Below are 19,834 nucleotides of genomic sequence, written 5' to 3' on the forward strand. Positions count from 1 at the left end.
ATCACCTTCATATATGTGGTCTTTCAGTGACCGAAACATTATGCTACATGTAAATGTATTTTGTGTTTTATATTAATAGGCTGTGTTATACTCAAGAGTACCTTTAAAGTTTTAAAAATATATTTTGTTTATTTTGTGTCCATATTAATACTATTTCAATTATTTCAACAATTTTATATTTTAATTATTGTATTTCTTTTGTTCTAACTTTTATAATTTACTTCTATTTTGATTACCTAGTTGCCCCTTAGGAAAAGGCAATAAAAATCTGATGTAATTATCTTTCTGCTTTCTCTGCCCCTTTCTGTGCGGGAAATCTGGAACTTGCATATTTTTCCTTTGCTACTTAATTGGCCTCAAGATGCTCAGTCAGGTTACTGGTAGGTCAGCCTTTGAATGATTAATGATTTCTCAGTAGTAGTCCACCCTTCTCTACCTATTCTCTATCTCAGGAAGTTCCCTCGCCTGTGAGATTTTGGTTGGGTTTTGCTGGTTCAGTACATGGAGGAGGAGGCAGGGGTCCCACCCTGCTCTGTCCCCGCTGCCTGCTGCATTATCTGGAAGTGGTTACGTTTCTACATAGCAGCAGGTCCTGATGGGCGTCCTTTCCTCCATGTCCCAACTCTTACTCAGGCTCTGGGATCGTTATTTTTCTCCTTTTCCTCCATGAAATGAGGCCCACTTCTAGCTTCACTGGAGACCCCAAATGCCTCAATACCCCTTATTGGTCTTTTTAAATCCTGTCCACTCTTTAAGTAGATCCTTTATTCATTTTTTCTCTTTTTCATAAAGGGTCTCTATTTCCTTCTGGGAACCTGACGTATCAGTTGTTGGTAGGCAATAAAATACAAGCTAGAGTCATCTAGTCTTTATGACAGCAACAGGTGCATTTTACTGCTCAAACATTTTATTTGTTAGGTATGCTGGTTAGATCAGGGATGGCTCCATCGAAATCGCTGAAGGTTGTTTCTTCTAAGAGCTCAGAGTAGTTTGGAAAATATCATTTCTTGCATCTTCAACCAAAAAAGGCAAGGATTTTTCCCCAAATACTCTGAGGGATCGTGCTGTTTACCGTGGTTGGGTATGGGGTTGTCAGTGGGATAGTGGCACTGAGCAACAAGGTGCCGGGAGTGTGGGTACGAATTTGAGTAGTGTCTTCAGTACGTGCTGTGGGGGTCGTGGGCTTGGCTGAGGAGGCAGCAGGTGTGGTGGGCTCCGTGGAAGGGGCGGCGTGTGCTCTGGCAGTGGCGATGGGTTTAGAGGTGATTATTGTTGTAGCGGTGGTGGTGGTTTTTATTTGGGGTTTAGGGTTAGAGGAAGTAAGGTAAATAAATGGGGGGCATGGGCGTATTGGCCGCCCAAAAGGGCTCGGACGGTAACGTCTCCATTGGAAAGGTGGATTTGGATAACCTGGAAAGGGTGCAGGAGGCCCCAGTGGAAAGGGCGGAGGCGGAACTCGCCCTGGGCCAAAGCGAAAAGGAGGCGGGGGCGGATTGAGCACTAGGCCGTAGAGAGGATGGAAACATGGCTGGGCCCTCCTTGGCCTGTAGGGTGGAGGAGGCGGCAGCCGGCCAGGTGGGTAGAGTGGCCTGAGGTCTCTTTGACTCTCACTGGGCTGTGGAGATAAACAACAACAACAACAAACAACATGGTTTCTAAATTTGATGATTTTAAGTTTAAACATTACGATATACTGTATACTTTTAAAAGTCATATATTTCACTGAGAAAATGAATTAGAAAAAAGAAGTAATAGAAAATTTCACTTCTTTTCTGGAAGCCTGGGCACTCAAAGAAAAATTTTAGGATGGTATTAAATAAGGAAAACCCCAACAATTTTGATATCTGTCCTACAGGTTTTAGAAGGGGCCAAATCACCTTGATTGCCTATAAAAGAGACCATCTTTGGAAATAGTTTCAAATGAAGGTAAATGTCCCAGTGGGACCATCTGGGAAAATTCTCTTACTCCATTCCAAGAACTCAGTGAAATTTCAGCGTCAGAACCACTAATGAATTGTATAACTGTTAAAGTGTTAGATGTAACACCTCTTTCTAGAGACTAAGGGTAACAGATTTAAGACCCTTTCTTACATGAGTCTGAAATCTAGTAGAAGAGTTCACCCCCACCCCCACCAAACTAGTATAGTTATGTTGGTTAAGATTGAAGATACTAGAGTCTGATTCCTAGAGTCAGTCCTGTTGTATGCTACCTGAGTGAGTTGTATACAGTCATCTCTGCTCTGTTTCCGCATTTCCCAAATGTTCTAGCAACAGTGCTTACCTTATATAGTGGTAGGTGGGAGTATATGCAATCTATGTAAAGTACTTTAAATAGGTAAGTACGTATACCTTACCTTAGACATGGTAAGGGATAGTAAGGGCTCAATATAAATTTGAGCTATTTTGTACTCTATGATTGATAAGCATGGTGGTCTGTAACTGGTAGAAGTTCAAGATATAATTGATGAATAAAAGAATTATAGAAATTTAGAAGGAAATATTGGTTTTAATAAAAGAGGGTTAAGAATTACCTTATAGAGAAGATAGCATTTGAAATGAGATTAAAATAATAGAGTTGAAATGAGCAGAAAGAAGCCAAATTAAAATAGTATCATAAGCAGATGAACAGAGTCAGGAAAGTAAAGTCTTATTCTTGGGACAATCAGAAGATCAGTTTACCTGAAACGGAAGCTTTGGGAAGGGGTGAGAGTCTGGTCATTCTCTTGTAACATTTAACTCCTTCCTTCTGTGTCTGTGCCATATTGCCCTTGGAAATATCACACTTTGGATCAATTCTGTACAAACTACCTTCCCTATATCTGCTTCCAGGGTGATGAACATTGCTGGAGAATGTCACTGTCCCCAAGTGTTAGCAACACTAGAGATTCGTAGCATTTATCTTCATCTGGTGCCTGAGCACTGCTAAACCATTTTCCCCCAAAGCCTATCTTCTCAATATCATCTCACTTCTACCTTCCTATCCCCCATACATGCAACAGGAGATGACCTTGCCTTCTGTTTCACGTAATAGAGGCTATCATATGTGAGAACTTCTTCATTTTTTTTTTTTTTTACTACACACCCACGAAATGCACCAATATCTAGCTGTTCTCTCTTGCTGTTTAAGACCAGCCTCTTTACCTGTATTCTATATCTATATCTTCTCCCTCCTTGGGGTCTTTCCTATCTAATTGTCATTTTCCCTTCTTGTAACTTAAACCTCTTTCTAATCCCTGGTTCTATTTGTTCAGTGTAGAATATCTATTTACATCTCATACATTAAAGCATCCCATTCTCAACCTAGTGTACCACTGTAGATACCATCACTAGTTTATCTCTTTCCATTTCTTAGCCAAATATTGTGGAAGCCTAGACTAGATTTTGTTTTGACTTTCTGTTTTCCTATCTATCCTGGTTTCTGTTCCCAGCACACAACTGAATCACTTTTACAAAGATCAGTAATGATTCTAAAATTAGAATTTTCAGTCATTTCAGAGGAGGCTATAGCCATGTTTTTAATCATATGACCTATTTCTCTCTGGCTACATTTATTTGGGGTATTTCTGGACAGTTGACCCCAAGACTTTGAAACCACTTGCTATCTAGAATCCTGGGCTATGTGGCAGATGAAGGAAAATAAGCCAGCTTTATAAAATTCTTTCTCTTTGTAAACTGAAATAGGAAATAAGGAGACCTCTCAGTTAGAAGTGGGAACTAAAGTGTGAACATTGTGAAGATGAAAAGAGCCAGGCAGAGGCTGGGGCATTAAAAGGGCCACATGCAAACTGAGTGATGAGGACACAAAGACCCTGAGCAAAGAGAGCATTGTAGAGTGGGAACAGTGCAGGGAGAATCAGGGATGCCATGAGAAATAGAGTCTGATTTTTAGGACTGCCTGGGTTTGCTGTGCTAGTTCTAATTTACATTTATTCTTGCATTGACTTCCTTTTTCTTGAAATATCGCGAATGGAACTTTTTCTCTGCAACCAAACAAAAAAGCCTATAGCACTAGTGATTCAACATCATCTTTTCCCACTCCCTGTGCATTGTCACTTTGGCCATGTTGAACTATTACCAGTTCTTTCAACGTAAGGAGCTCTTATCCCATCGCCATTCCTTTATACAAACATTTCGTCTAGCGAAAATGGTTCACTTCCTCCCTAATTTCCTTTCACCTAGCAAGCTCATGGTCTTCCTTCAAAATGTTTGAGTAGCTTCATTTTCCCCCCAATAATTTAATTTGAAAATTAAAGGAATTGTATGGCAAATATCTTCCTACAATATGCAAAGGTGTTCTTACTCTTTTTGTTGCTTTAGCACTTTTACTATAATAGTTATAATCACTAATAATATTGTATAATATATTAATTGTTAACTGCAAACAATGTCTATATATTGTTCATCTTTCTACCTCTAGTTCCTGGAACCTTCTAGGTCCTTGGTAAATGCTATTGAATAAATGGATGTGGGCTCAAATAAAATTCTGAGATCTTAAGTCATGGCCACTACCATTAATGAAGATATAGGTGCCAAGAGGAAAGGAAAAAATAAGTTTTCATACTTTTCAGTTTGAGACAGAGTCTCACTCTGTTGCCTAGGCTAGAATGCTGTGTCATCACCCTAGCTCACAGGGACCTCAAACTCCCCGCCTCAAGCAATCCTCCTGCCTCAGCCTCCTGAGTAGCTGGGACTACAGGCATGTGCCACCATGCCCAGCTAATTTTTTCTATTTTTAGTGGAGACGGGGGTCTCGCTCTTGCTCAGGCTGGTCTTGAACTCCTGAGCTCAAATGATCCGCCCACCTCTACCTCCCAGAGTACTAGGATTATGGGCGAGAGCCACCATGTCTGGCCAGACACCTATAATGAATGTTGGGCATACATCGGTCACTTAAACAAGGTCCTTGCCTTTATGGGGATTTTATTCTAACCTGGGGAAACATACAAGAAACAAAAAATGATGTATAGTATGTCTAGAAACTGACGTGTGAGATCAAGCAGAACTCATCTTAAGTAGGAGACAATGGTGACTATGGTGAAGACTGAAAATCAACCATTATTCATGGCCATGTGGGGTACAATTTGACAAGCGTGCTTTAATTCAAGTAAAATACCCAGAGTCTGCTCGAAATAGGTTTAAGGGAGAACTGGCAGGAACAACAATAGAGAAGAGGAAAACATTGCTAATGTTTAGAGTAAATCACAGGAGGAACCTCCTTGCATAGAGGAGAGGGGTGAGACCTAGTGTATTGGTTGAGGGGTTAGTCTTAAAATAGGGGTGATTTCAGTCTATCCATGTAATAGAAGAAAAGGCAGATGATAGATACATAATCAAGGCAGGTTAAAATCTGATTTCTCTATTCACAAGTTGCATAAACTTTGGTCAGTTTTGTGACCTCTCTATGCCTTAATTTCCTCACCTGTAAAACAGAGAAAGTAGCTGTATGTACCTGATAAAGTTCTTTAGAGGAAAGAATGAAAGTGACATGAGTAGTTTAGCATAGTATATGGCATGTACACATCCTCAATGAAGTGCAAATATTTTTTTTTCACAAACTCCTCAATAATATTGAGTTGATTTTATGATTATTTTGTAATTGAAGTATTAGGCTTTTATGTGCCATATTGCCTTGTTATTTGTCTCTGTAGCCTAGGAGTTAGCAAACTAATGCTGTGGGTCAAATACAGCTTGCCTGTTTTGGTAAATAAAGTTTTATTGGGATATAGCCACACACATTTGTTTATTGTGGCTGCTTTTGCACTACCTCAGCCAAGTTGACCAGTTGTCGTAGAGACTGGATGGCCCATAAAAGCCTATAATGTTTATTATCTAGACCTTTTCAGAAAAAGTTTGTCAACTCCTGCTCTGGATATTATTACCAAGTTATCCTGTATCTTCAGACAGACTGTAAGCCCCTTGAAGTCAGAGATCAATTTTTGTATCCTTGTTATACTATCAATAGTGGCATTAAGGGAATCCTTATGAGTGCTGTTGAGATATTTTAGCAGTTTCATTTTTTCCACAAGCCATTATGGATGATGGAAAGTCAGAGGCTAGAAAGAGACTGCATCTTTCTGAGCCTGTGTGCTGACTTCATGTTCTGAAGTTTTGCATGTTGCTCAAAGTAAAAACCAAGGCTCCACAAAGGTCCCTGAGATCTGTTGCAGTCTAAACATCCTCCCCCCTTCTGGCCTTGCCTCGCCTCCTGCCCCTCTCCTTCCCCACCCCTCTGTACCAGCCATACTAGCCTCTTTGTTCTTCACACTGGGCACGAGTACCTCCTCCAGACTTTGGAACTTCTTGTTTCATCTGCTTGCATGGTTGGCCTTTTCACTTCCTTTAAGTCTTTAATCAAATGTCATTTGCTGTTGGGCTACCCTATTTGAAATTGCAGCCCCATTCAACTCCCCCCTAAAAAACTTTCCTCCTTCCCTTTCCTGCATTACATATTTATCTTGTTTATGGCTTGTCTTCACCAAGTGGAATACAAACTCCATGAGGTTGGCAACTTTGTGTCTGTCTTGTTCACTACTGTTTACCCAATATCTAGAATGGTGTCTGGCATATAGCAAGTGCTCCGTAAGTATTTTTGGGTAAATGACTTGCATGGGTTGGTGATAAGCAGAAATTTCCCTTACTTGGTTTTGTAATGTTAGTTCCTTCCTTGCACAAGGCAAGTAGCAGAAGGTGTTTTCCATGAAGACATGTATGGCAAACACCAGCATTTGTACAAACTCTTAGTAAGTCCTCAGTCTTTCTCTGATTGATTTGATGGCTTCAATTGCCCAAAGCCTTGCCATTCAAAATGCTATTTGCTGACCAGAACAGCATCAGCTTTACCTGGGAGCTTTTCAGAAAAGTAGACTTTTGGGGCCCATGCAGACCTACTGGATCAAAGCCTGCAGTTCTCCAAAATCCCCAGGTGAGGTGCCTGGCTGTTAGAGTTTTAGTTTTGAGAAATACTGGCTGGCCTAGGTCATTTGAAAACCACTTATAGTCAGCACAGTTAGTTTAGTTCAGACTGAAGGTTTGCTTCACGTTTTGATAATTCTTTTATCATAGCTCTTTCTGTATACTCTTTTATTTATATTACCTTTTTTGAAACTTCTATTTCCTCTTCTTAGGGGTTAGAAGCTGTCAGAGTGACAGTTTAACCAGCATGGCTCAGTGGATAGACTGTGCTGCAAAAAAGGGTTCTGTATGTGGGGGAGGATGGGTGTTGGCCAAAGTGCTGCTCCGAGCTCTCCTGTGAGCATGGTAAGCATCCCTTGTCCATCAGGAGACCCTTACGTTTGAGCTCTACACTCAGCCTGCGATCTTCAGATGTCCTGTGAAATGGCACGAGTTAACAGGTACAAATCTGAAGCCTATTTGTTATCCTGGGAGACAACTACACCGAGGCCTATTCTCTCACTCCACTAACATGAGGGCTCACCTCATGCCCAGCTCCGTGCTGTGTATCAAAGCATCACAAACAGTTGTCTAGCCTTCCAGGGTTTTTGTGACGTTTGGAAGTGAGAGTATACACCATGGTGCATTGTAAATATATAAATATGACCTGTTCTTTTCTATTTTAATCCTGGATAGCCCCTGTCTCACAAAAGATAATTTCTCCTATATCTTGAAAGTTCTAGGTGTTAAGTTAAACAAAGTTTCTTTATTTAGACTAACAGCTAATATCGTTGTTAGGATTGAGGCTAATAACGTCTTCTCATGAGGCAATGAATATAGAAAGAAATTGTTACTAGAGAGAATTTAAATATTGCGTTTTGAGGTTCTTTTCTTGTATCCAAGAATATTTAATTCTAATATGAGAAAATCCATGTACTAAATTCATTTTTTTTTAGGACATGGAATCCTCTGCTTATATAAAAGGGATTCTATAATCTTTCCAAATTAAAAAGAATTTGTTTTAAGTCATGTTTGTCTTGCAATTCAGGCTTCTGGGATAAAAATATGTCATTAATTAATAAAAATCCTCAAGATGAATACTTTGTATAATGCTCCTCAGAAGTTGTGAGTCCTCAGTAGGGGATTGTAGGCAGAGAAACAAAACAGCATTACTTCTGTTATTACCTCTGAAAAGTACTCTAAGAAACTAAGCTCTATTCTTTTTCCCCCAGCTTTTCTAGATTTGCTTGTTCATGGAACTTCCTTTGTCTTCTAATGTATTAATATTATACTTCTGGAGAGTCCAAACCGAAGTTTATTCATGTGGCCAGAGAAGTCGTGCTTGTCACAATGTTTGGGGGAATACTGCCCCAAAGTGGTTCAATTCCAGTATTATAAATTTGATAATTAATTGTAATCCTTGACTTTGACTTTTTTATTTGATACATTGATTTCTGTTGAATTTACCTTAAAAACTCTTTCTATACTTCATGTAACAATTATAACACAATAGTATGAGAAGCCAATTTTAAGAAAATCTATGCAGGTGGTCTCAGACTTTAGCATGAGTAAGAATCCCCTAGAATGCAGTTTCCCAAGCCCCAAGGCCAGATGATGTTGTTCTTTTTTTTTTTTTTTAATCAGGTCTAGGATAAGTTCTGGAAATATACAGTCTTAAGGGTGGATCAGGTGTTTCTGATATAGGTATATCATGGAGTGAAACACTCTTCTACCTCAGCTTCATCTAAGCTCAGAGAAAATAAAAAATTTGTCCAAGAGTATTTTTACAAATGTCATTAAATGCCTCAGAACAATAATACTACCTTATTGGCTCATATTATTGCTAGGGTCTATTGACATGTTTTTATTCACTCTATAATGCAGACTGATTCCAAAATAGTTTTTCTTAGGTACATACTATGAACTGAACACCTGAGCTGCGAAGATCCCAATTTTGAATTCAGTGTCGGTATCTCTGTGTCATCTAGTGCTAGGCCCAGCACACGGTGGATTGTCAGCAACTCAAGAAATGAAACAAACTCTGAGCCCTCCATCCTCTCCAGCCTCACCCCAACCCTAACAGTTTCCCACACTGGGGAAACTGTTCTTTCTCTGAGGTTCATAATATGCGATTGGTGTTTTTAGCTAAGGCACTTATCACTTCTTACTTTTCATTATATATTTTTGGATTTCCTGTATAGGTTAACCAAATGCTTTTCAAAAGTTCAAATTAACGTTAAGTGTTTCTTGAGTGAATGATCTTTCTTTTTCTGTTTTTATCTTTTCCCAAGTGAGGAGCACTTTACTCAATTCACAGGAGTATTTTCACCATGGCCAATGTATTTTCAGAAACCAGAAAGGCCTTTAATTGTAGTCTGTACAAATATTTTAAACAAAAAACTATTGTATAATCATCTATCCTTGCATTGATGTATTATATCATGCTATCCATTTAGAAAATTTATCTATTGTGAAGCTCCAACTTTATGTTTTCCCCATTTCCTGTAGCCTTAAAATGTTGAGTAAGCTTAAATTATATATATATATATATATTTTTTAACAACTTGATGGTAGTTCTTTTGAAAAAAATAGAAAGGAAGAGATGTTTCTAGATTAGAAATAGCTTTCCCAGATTCTACCTGCTCTGTGTCCTCCTCATGCCAGATCACTATCCCTTCATGCCCACTGACCATGGACCAGATGGTTAGTCGCATATAAATGAGAAACAAAAAGGAAAATAACAAGTCCATAGGATCAACAGCTTGACACTATGTTTTTATATAAAAAAGGACATCATCAATGGTGTCAAAACTTTCTTTGAAATTATGATTAACAAGAAATATAACAAGAACATTTAGGATTCAGGGAACTTACCATGAAATGTGAAATAAGAGCCAACAGGCCCACGATGAAAGTTAATGTTTTCATTCTTTAATGTTGCTCCTGAAAGCAAGCCATTTATTGTCCATGGTTAGTCAACAGTAGTTTTCTGAATTTAAAAATCAAAAATTTGAAAGAATTCTAATACTTGTTATGTAATACGATGAAGAAAGAGAACAAAATCCTTTAAAATAGCATATATGCACAGCAATTTTGTAATGTTTGTGTTCTTTTATAATAAAAAATAATGGTACACATTTTATAAAAGATAATTCTAGATAATTTTTGAAAATATATTTAAAAAGTAAAAGCATTTTTGGAAACTCCTCATTGCCTTTAGTGGTGACCACTTTGGAGGTTGATAAGTTATTTGGGTGTACTTTTGGTACGTTTGTTTAAAATTAGTCAACACTTGTAGATTTCTACAGATTTGTGACCTGGATATTGTTAATGTGACAGGACTATTGTAAAAAAATAACTTCTTAATATGATTATTACATTGTTATTAGATTTATATGAAAGTATAGGAATTGTGCAATGCGTGTCTTTCCTTGAACATCATCCTACTGAAATATTATTGCCTTAATAAGTTTTTTTCCAAGTGATTCACTAAAGCCAGTTATTATCTATCTGTGTGAATTAGGAAAAAGAGGTTTTGCCCTTAATTTGTTTATAATTTTCAACTGCATATTGTAAGTACATGGCATCCTGTGTTTTGAGAAGGCAAAGTTCAAGCACCCTCAAGCTGACAGGTTGTCTTGGGGTCAGTGTGCTATCATCTGTACTAGCTTTGAAAATGGCATAGGAAGAGAGGTGCACAAATTCCGCAATGGTATGTACACACAGCTACCCCCTTAAACTCACTTTTCCTAACATGCTTTCTTAAAAACAGCTTAACAACGCATTAAAAACCTGACTCAAACAAGAATAACAGAAATGCAAATCTGTCTACATACATTTTTAAGACTCTTCTACTCATGGTTGACTTTACAGATTATTAAAATATATCAGCAGAAAAATCAATAGATTGTGAAATTGGATGTAAATTGTGCAACTAACATGAATGCTCTTTTTGATATACTTTTTCAGAAATTTTAAAGATATGGCAAGCTTTACTACTGACAATTTTTTCTTAAAATACATCTGAAATTTTTAGGTAGCATGACTGATTTCTATTAAAAATCATAAGAATGATATTCTTGAGACTATGAGCAAAAGTTAGAATTCCAAAGTAAAAATCCTTACATTTATATTTCTAAATACCTACCTTGGTAGAAGATTCTTCTTTGGAACAATCAAACTGTTGCTTAATCTTACTCTTCCAAATACAAAGTTTAGGTGGCCGCAATTTGAAAATTCATGAAGAAAAATGACTTTCACAGAAAAATCTCCCGTCTTAAATACCTCTCTGATTTCCACTGGAGTTAAGAGAAAGATTAAGAGAAGGTAAACGTCTGTATTGATACTATTTATTGAAACAAAGAAGTAACAGTTGTGGTTGCCAGTTTGGCAGCTTCCTGTATAGAATTGTGATCCAATCACGGTCTAGCAGGCATTGGGGAAGCACGCAGAAGGCTGGAGTTCAGTGCTTTTTACACTTCGCTGCACATTACAATTACCTGGGAAGCTTAAAAAATCCCAAGTCTTGGTCCTCACTGAAGAGCAATTCATCTGAAGTTATAGGGTCGGAAGAAAGGCAAAAGAATGGAAAGACTCCTCAGGATATTACAATGGGAAAACTTGTTGGAGAACCACTGCTGTAAAATGGTGTGGATTCTGGGATTTCCATGTTTCTATATGAAAGTCCAAGAACTGACATGTATACAGTATGAATTGGTTTATTTGGGAAGAAGGAATTTAAAGAATGGAAAAAGGAAGTAGATGAAATAAATGCTTTGTCTCAATTTTGGAAATAGCAGAAAAACATCTAGTGGTGGAGAGAAAGAATTAGGAAATAGAGTTCCTACAGTTTCTTAGTCTTAATTTGATATTTTGTTCCTAGATATGTAATTTTATTTAAAGGTACTATCTGTACACGTACATTTGAGCTACTTAAAATATTAAATGTGGGGAAATTACTTAATCAATTTTCATCAAGCTAATGAATATCTGAACTACTTAAAAGATAATTAAATACTGCAAAATATATTGGGTTCTGTAAGTATGTGGTGTTATCACCATTATCTAAGCAAGATGAATGGATACAGTGTACACTAGCCTAACAAAGATGGGAGGTATGGACAAATTATAGAATCTATTTTTAATTTATGCAAAAGGTATAGTAAATTAGACAATTTTATGTTTAAGATAAATCCAGGTACTGAGAGATTTATTCATATGAGTTAAAAGCTATTCAGTTGAGAGAAAATTATCCTATACTAGAAGATGTTATACTTTATTTCCTAATAGCTAGAATTTGTTGAGTCCTTACTACATCCTAGATTATGTGCTAATTACTGCATGTAGATTATCTCACCCAATCCTCACAACAACTCTTATTAATTTATATTAATGCCAGACTACTAATTAAATAATCATAGAGGAGTCAAGTAACTTGCTGAAGTTAAACACAAATAACTAAGATAGAAATTGACCCTAAATTTGTCATATTTAAGAGCTTGAATTCTTTTCCAATTATGCTATTTTGTTTCCCAAATCCGATTGATTTCCAACCACTTAACTAATTAATATACTTTCAAAAATATTAATATCACTTACAGAAACTTGGATGTAACCCTTTAGTAGTATGTGATTTCAATTTAGGGAGTAGCAAACAATTAAAAGGATGGATAGAGCAGAATAGAAATATCAGATTGCATTTCCTGTAAGTATTTTTATGGTTATACATGTGGGTATACTGGGTTATATAAAATATATGTTTTCTGTGAGTTGCTGTCAATAAAGTGTAAGAGTCATCTGTCAATAACCCATATTATTACTTAATGTTAGTCTTTCAATGGGAATTCCTTTCTTCATTCAATCTTTAAAATTTTTATTTATTTATTTTATTTTATTTCAGCATATTATGGGGGTACAGATTTTAAGGTTTCAATAAATGCCCTTTCCCCCCTCCCCCCACAAGTCTGAGTTTCCAGCATGGCCATCCCCCAGATGGTGCACATCTCACTCATTATGTATGCATATACCCGCCCCCTCCCTCTTCCCTCTGCCCAATACCCTATTACTGTAGTACCTATGTGTCCTCTTCATTCAATTTTTAAAATATTCTGGTATGATGAATCTCTGGTAAAGGGGTAAAACATATTTAAATTTAAAAGGTGATTTAAAATCTTTTGGTGGTGATGGGGGAATTAAGTTGAAATTGATCTTAAACTACCAAGTTTTCTTTGCCTTGTTGGATCTTTGCTAATGACAACAAGTTTACAATTAAAACTTATGTACCATTTGTTAGTTTGCTGAATCTGTTTTACATAATTCTGTTGCTATACCTTGTATGACTCAGGAAATCTTTAAGTTAATACTGGATACTTCCTGAATTGTTACCTTCTCTAGGAACATGTTCATTTTGTAAACATATAAATAACTTTTCTATTTGGTGATCTAAATTGTTTTGATGCCCAGTATATTTTCAGCCAAGTGTTTTAAACACAAAGTATGATTTATGGTTATAATGAATCATTGGCTATGGAGGACTTAGGGAGGTACATTGTCAAAAGTGAAATAATTTCTGCATGGGTTACAGCCAACAAAGGATGAGTGTCTAGAGCAGGTGGAAGCATACTTCTTTTAAAAACAAAAACTGCTACTCGAGAAATTTTAATTCAAACCTGATATTAAAAGGCTTTGATGCAATATTTCATAGAGCAATACTTAAAGCAACAATTGTCTTTTGTTACAGGAGATTCAAGTGCTGGTATAGTCTTACTATTGGTAGTGAATAAAATTACTTAGCAGATACATTTTTTTCTAATAAATATGTATCTAGCAGTATTAAAGGCTGTGCTCTCCTCCACACTACCCTTCCCAAACTCCGGTAACCATCATTCTAACTCTATCTCCATGAGATCAGTTGTTTTAATTTTTAGCTCCCAGATATGAGTGAGAACATGTGAAATTTGTGGCCTATTTCATTTAACATAATGTTCTCTAGTTTGATCCATGTTGTTGCAAATGATAGAATTTAATTCTTTTTTATGGCTGAATAATATTCCATCATGTACGTTCCTTTCATCCATTGATGGACACGTAGTTTGATTCTAAATCCTGGCTATTGTGAATAGTGGTGCAATAGACATGGGAGTGCAGGTATTTCTTTCACTATATTTTCTTTCTTTTGGATATAAACCTAGCAGTGGGGTTGTGAATCATATGGTAGTTCTAGCTGTAGTTTTTCCAGGAACCTCCATACTGTTCTCCACAGTAGCTATAGTAATTTATGTACCCACCAACATTGTAAGAGTGCTCCCCTTTCTCCATATTCTTTCCAGAATTTGTTGTTGCCTGTCTTTTGGATAAATGCCTTTTTAACTGGGATGAGATGATATCTTGTTGTAGTTTTGATTTGCATTTCTCTGATGACTGATGATGTAAAGCACTTTTTCACATACCTGGCCATTTGTGTACCTTCTTTTGAGAAATGTGTATTCAGATCTTTTGCTCATTTTTAATTGCTTAATTACTTGATGTTTCTTCCCATTGCGTTGTTTGAGCTCTTTATATAATCTAGTTATTAATCCCTTGTCAGATGAGTAGTTTGCAAATATTTTCTCCCATTCTGTGTGTTCTCTTCACTTTGTTGACTGTTTCCTTTGGTATGCAGAAGCTTTTTAGTTTGATGAGATCCCATTTGTCCAGTTTTGCTTTGGTTGCCTGTGCTTTGGGGGTGTTACTTAAGAACTCCTTGCCCAGGCCAATGTCCTGAAGCATTTCCTTAATGTTTTCTTTTAGTGATTTCATAGTTTTGGGTCTTGAGTTTAAGTTTTTAGTCCATTTTGATTTGATTTTTGTATATAGTAAGAGATAGGGGTCTAGTTTTATTCTTCTGCATATGGATATAGAGTTTTCCCAGCATGATTTATTGAAGACTGTCTTTTCCCTCAGGTATGTTCTTGGCACCTTTGTCAAAAATGATTTTGCCATAGATGTGTGGATTTATATCTGGGTCTATTCCATTCCTTTGGTCTATGTGTCTGTTTTTATGGCAGTACCATGCTGTTTTGGTTACTATAGGTCTGTAGTATAATTTGAAGTCAGGTAATGTCATTACTTCAGTTTTGTTCTTTTTACTAAGGATGACTTTGGCTATTCTGGGTCTTTTATGGTTCCTTATAAATGAAACCTTAATAGATTAAAAAAAATTTTTTTTCTATGTCTGTGAAGAACATCATTGGTATTTTGTTAGGGATTGCATTGAATCTGTAGATTGCTTTGGGCATTATGGTCATTTTAACAATAGTGATTCTTCCAATCCATACACATGGAATGTCTTTCCATTTTTAAATGTCCTCTTCAATTTCTTTCATTCATGTTTTATAGTTTCTATTGTAAAATTGTTTCACTTGTTTAGTAAAGTTTATTCCTAGGTATTTTCTTTTATTTGTAGCAATTATAAATGGAATTACTTTCTTGGTTTCTTTTTCAGATTACCTTTTGTTGGCATTTAGACATGCTACTGATACTTGTATATTGATTTTATGTCATGCAGCTTTACTGAATTTATCAGATTTAATAGTGTTTGGTGGATTCTTCAGGTTTCTCTAAGTATAAGAGCATATTATTTGCAAATAAGCATAATTTTACTTTTTCATTTCTAGTTTGGAAGCCCTTTATTTTTTCTCTCTTATCTGATTGCTCTAGTTAGGACTTCCAGTGCTATATAGAACAACAGTGGTGAAAGTGGGCATTCTTGTCTTTTCCAGATCATAGAGAAGGCTTTTCAGTGATTCCCTTTTTTATTATTATTTTAGTGATTATCCTAGGGATAAAAACATGCATCATTGATTTATTAAAATCTATCTTAACTTAGTACTTTTATTACTTACCAGACAATGCAAGGCCTTTACAACAATTTAACTCAATTTACCCACTTTCCATTTTATGCTATTATTGTAATGAATTCTAGTTCTACATATAAAACAATATAAGACATTATTAATATTTTTAAAAATAGGTATTAGATTTACCTGCATATTTATCCTTTCCAATTCTCAATTTTTTTTCATTTTTTTTCTGTATTTCATGTTTTCATCTGAGATCACATTCCTTCTGCTTCAATATCTTTTAAGTATTTTAAAATTGTGGGTCAACTTGCAACAAATTCTCTATTTTTTTGGTCTGAAGATATTTTTATTTTGCTTCATTTTTGAGGGATATTTCCATTGTGTTTGTAAATCTAGGTATCTGTTAATAGTTACTTTCTTTCAACACTTTAAAAATGTCATTCCAGATGGTTTTTGTTATCATGCCTATCCTATTTTTTTTTTATTTTGGAGACAATATAGCCAAAATTTAAGTGAACTACTCCTGATCTCAATTTACTGAATAACAAATAAAGCTATCAGTTGTGAGGGGGGATCAGCGAAAGGGAGGCTCTACAACAAGTCCAGGTTGCAGTACCGGCTGCTCTTTATCTGGGGGAGCGTGACTCAGCAGATGCAGTGACAGTCAACGTGCCCATGGCAAATGGGGACGCTCTATGGGTCCTATGCCAAGTAACTTTAGGCGAATTATAGTGAAACTCAGAGTCCTGAAACAAATCCCTTCCTTCTTCTGCAAGTAGCCTTTTGGAGAAACATCTCCTGGACATCTGATGTAAAGTTGATAAAATCGCACTCCATGGAGGGCAAAGAAACTTGTCTGTGCTGAAATAGACACATACCTTGGATATGGATCTATCTTTCTATCCATGATACTTCTGCTATAGCCACAATCCATGGACTTATAGAATTCCACATCCGCTAACAGTGTGCTGTCATGACATTTTTCTGACCAAGACACTTATTTCACATTAAAACAATGTGGTGATGAGCTCATGCACATGGAGTTCATTCTTCTTACCCCATATCCTATCACATGGAACCAGGAAGTCTAATAGAACAGTGGAATGGCCTATTGAAAACTTTATGATGCCAGGTGAGAGTATACACCCTACTAAAATAAGGTTCTATTTTATAGTATGTAGTAATATGCTTTGGATCGGTGACCAACATATGTGCCTAGTTCTCCCAGGACCAGAATTCATGGGAATAGAGATCAAGGCTCTTCTCACTATTACAGCTTATAGCCCACTCACAGAAGTTTTTCTTCCTGTCTCTGCAAGTTTGAGCTATGCTAGTTTGGAGGTCCTGGGTCACAAGGAAGGAATATACCTATTTGGACATTTTGTTCTCTTCATGTTACTGAACAAAGACAAAAGGTTGACTCTAATAGATAGGGTGATTGATCCTGATTACCAAGAGGGAAATTGGGTTGCTGCTTAAAAGTGGGAACAGAGATTACTATGTCTGGAATCTGGGGCATTCTCTGGGGTACCACATGATGTATTCATGTGCAATAGTAAAAATTAAGGGGAAACTGCAACAACCAAGAGATTGTATGACCACTGAGGATTTAGGTACTTCAGGAGTGAGGGTTTGAGTCAATCCATTAGGAGAAACAAATCTGGTCAGTGTTAAATTCAGTTTGTGGTTTTTCTAACACTTGTAAAAACAGCCTCGTTGAATCCTCTCTCAAATGCCAGGACTATCATTCCAGCATTCTTTCCTACTGGACTACATCTTGGACCAAAAAGACACTTCCTATGTATTAGGAGAGACCAGCACCAGCCAAGAAATTTTGCTTTTTCATAGATTTGCATTTTATATCATGGGACCCTCTCCTGCAAGCTTCTAAATTTTAATGATTTCCAATCTTATCTATCTTCCCTTAGCCCTAGAAGTATGAGCTTCTTCCTGCAGTTGCTACCTTTATAATACCTTATTGTTCTGATTTTTGCCTTTTTATTTATTCAGTTAACAAATCTCATTGCCTAGTTAATGGTACTTGATATTAAATCCTCTCTATTAAAAATACCTGACATTGTTGTTGTCCCCTGACAGTATTATAACTGATGAAGTGACTGCAATATCCAGTCTATCAGCAGCAGTGGTCCTGCTGAGTTCAGGATGATGTTCAAACTAACCAGATAAAATATTCTTCATCAAGTTCCAAATTTACTTAGCACCTGCACCCTGACTTCTGCTCATAGAATCACCCTTCCATTTAATTTGTCAGTGATACTGTTACTCAGCTAACATCATCCTGCGTGACTTAAATATTCAAGGGTGTCCCATCCCTTCTAGGTGTCCTCTCATCTGTGATTTTCTCATCTCCAATGAATTTTCTCTTCTTTATTTTAGCTATTCCCTGCCACAGTCCTACACTGGGTTGCCATTAGCCTAATATATTCCATTTCCAAGTCTCTCATTGAAACATCTCACCCTGGGACCACTGCCTCTCCTTCAAGCTTATGTATTCAACTCTTCCCATCAGAAACACTAGTCCACTGACCCTTTGAATTTCTCACAATCTATCAGCGCTCTTTGTCTTTCTTCTCTTAGTAACATTCTTTGTAATATCCCAAATAATTATTTAAAAAATTTATGATTGTTAATAACAATAAGAAATATATTGAATCGTGTGGCCCAGTATGTACATGCATGAATGTATTTATCAGAACAAGGGGTTATGAAGTATAATGCTCTGTATTCTATTGCATTCCATTCATCTCATTCCATTCTATTCCATCTAATTCTATACTTTCTAGTCTCCTCCAATTATATTTTATCAACACAATTTCCTATCCTGGGTGGAGAACAAATTCCCTTATATGGGTTAAGAGGTGAGGCCCCTTTGTAATCACCTTCAGTATCCAAAACATAAAACAATCAATTATTAGTTATTTCCTTAGTTATGATTTTATCTACTAAATATCAAGGAGAATTCTAAAAATAATATTTATATGTTTTTCAGACTCTATTAGCTTATAATGTATCTATAGAAAACCTCAGAATATAAGAAAAACAGATTTAAGGAATAAATTATTTGGAATGCTGTATAAATGTTGCCAAGGAAGGAGGGAAAGAAAACTCTGACTTTTTCCAACCACTTCCCTACAGTTACAGGTTCAGTAGGCACATGAATGGTCTGTCTTCCAAGTTATCGAAGGTCAGTTTTCCCTAAATTTTGTGCCTGCATAATATGTTCTCGTTCCTTTTATCCTATTAATTATAGTCTCATCTCACCCATCAGTTGATTGCTACACTATTGCTTAGTTTCTCTCTCACACAAACAGTGTAGTACCCTACATCAGAGCAGGACACTAATTTTGTTATTAGAGTTGGCAAGGCTGCGGGAACGAATATACCTAAAATATAAGAGCTCAAAACAACAGAACCCAATTTATTCCTCATGTGACAGTCTATTGACATCATAGGTTGTCAGGGCTAAGTTTGGTGAGACTTGTTTATACACAGTCATTTAGAGTGCACAGACGACGGCAGTTACCTGCAACATGTGATTTTAAAGGTTGCCTTGAGGATTCTTGTTGCAACAGCAGAAGGGGGAAATATCATGAAGGAATACATAAGAGAATTTTATGGCTAAAATAGATTTTCCTCTTAAACCCTAGGATATCTGCTATGATCTGAATTCCTATGACAAACTGCTTTCCTCATTTTAGGAATGTCCCAAGAAATTTGAGATTTCTTTAAAATGTCCCTTTAGAATAAATATTTCCATAAAGATTCCTTTTCTCCATGTTCATGGAGAATTTTCTGCATATTTGTGGATTTCTTAAGCACACAATCTGATAATATGATTCCTCAGCTACAGCTTGGGATCCTTGGGCACATGGGAGGTGTTCTGAAGTCTCTCTGTCATGGCGTTGCTGTAGCCATGTTGTTTGTAATTGGCAGTGATGGATGACATCACAGCAGAAGGCCACAATTATGAAGTAAGCATTACAAAGCAGTACCATCAGTAAATGAAATAAGGAGTACCTAACAGAAACCCAGGTGAGATCATTTTTTATCCTCATGAATTAGACTCAGCAAGGTCATGTGTA

The 19,834-nt window shown here is 36.6% G+C and overlaps 1 protein-coding gene and 1 long non-coding RNA gene across 3 annotated transcripts in view; one reads left to right on the forward strand and one right to left on the reverse strand.

Moving 5' to 3' along the window:
- Positions 1–911: 911 nt before the first annotated feature.
- On the reverse strand, positions 912–11,247 carry LOC105883069 (opiorphin prepropeptide). Its single transcript, XM_012785938.2, has 3 exons — positions 11,039–11,247; positions 9,766–9,834; positions 912–1,615 (listed from the first exon to the last, which is right to left on the reverse strand). Exons 2-3 carry the CDS (start codon positions 9,817–9,819, stop codon positions 1,016–1,018), a joined length of 654 nt encoding a protein of 217 aa, XP_012641392.2. The 5' UTR covers positions 9,820–9,834; positions 11,039–11,247; the 3' UTR covers positions 912–1,015.
- Positions 11,248–19,720: 8,473 nt separating this feature from the next.
- The window catches only part of LOC142864733 (uncharacterized), a 34,557-nt gene continuing 34,443 nt past the window's right edge, over positions 19,721–19,834 (forward strand). For both annotated transcript variants that reach the window (XR_012915074.1, XR_012915075.1), the window contains exon 1: positions 19,721–19,784. This is a non-coding gene — a long non-coding RNA (uncharacterized LOC142864733). The remainder of the gene's footprint in view (positions 19,785–19,834) is intronic.

Source organism: Microcebus murinus, chromosome 26 (genome assembly GCF_040939455.1).
Source record: "Microcebus murinus isolate Inina chromosome 26, M.murinus_Inina_mat1.0, whole genome shotgun sequence".
NCBI lineage: Eukaryota > Metazoa > Chordata > Mammalia > Primates > Cheirogaleidae > Microcebus > Microcebus murinus.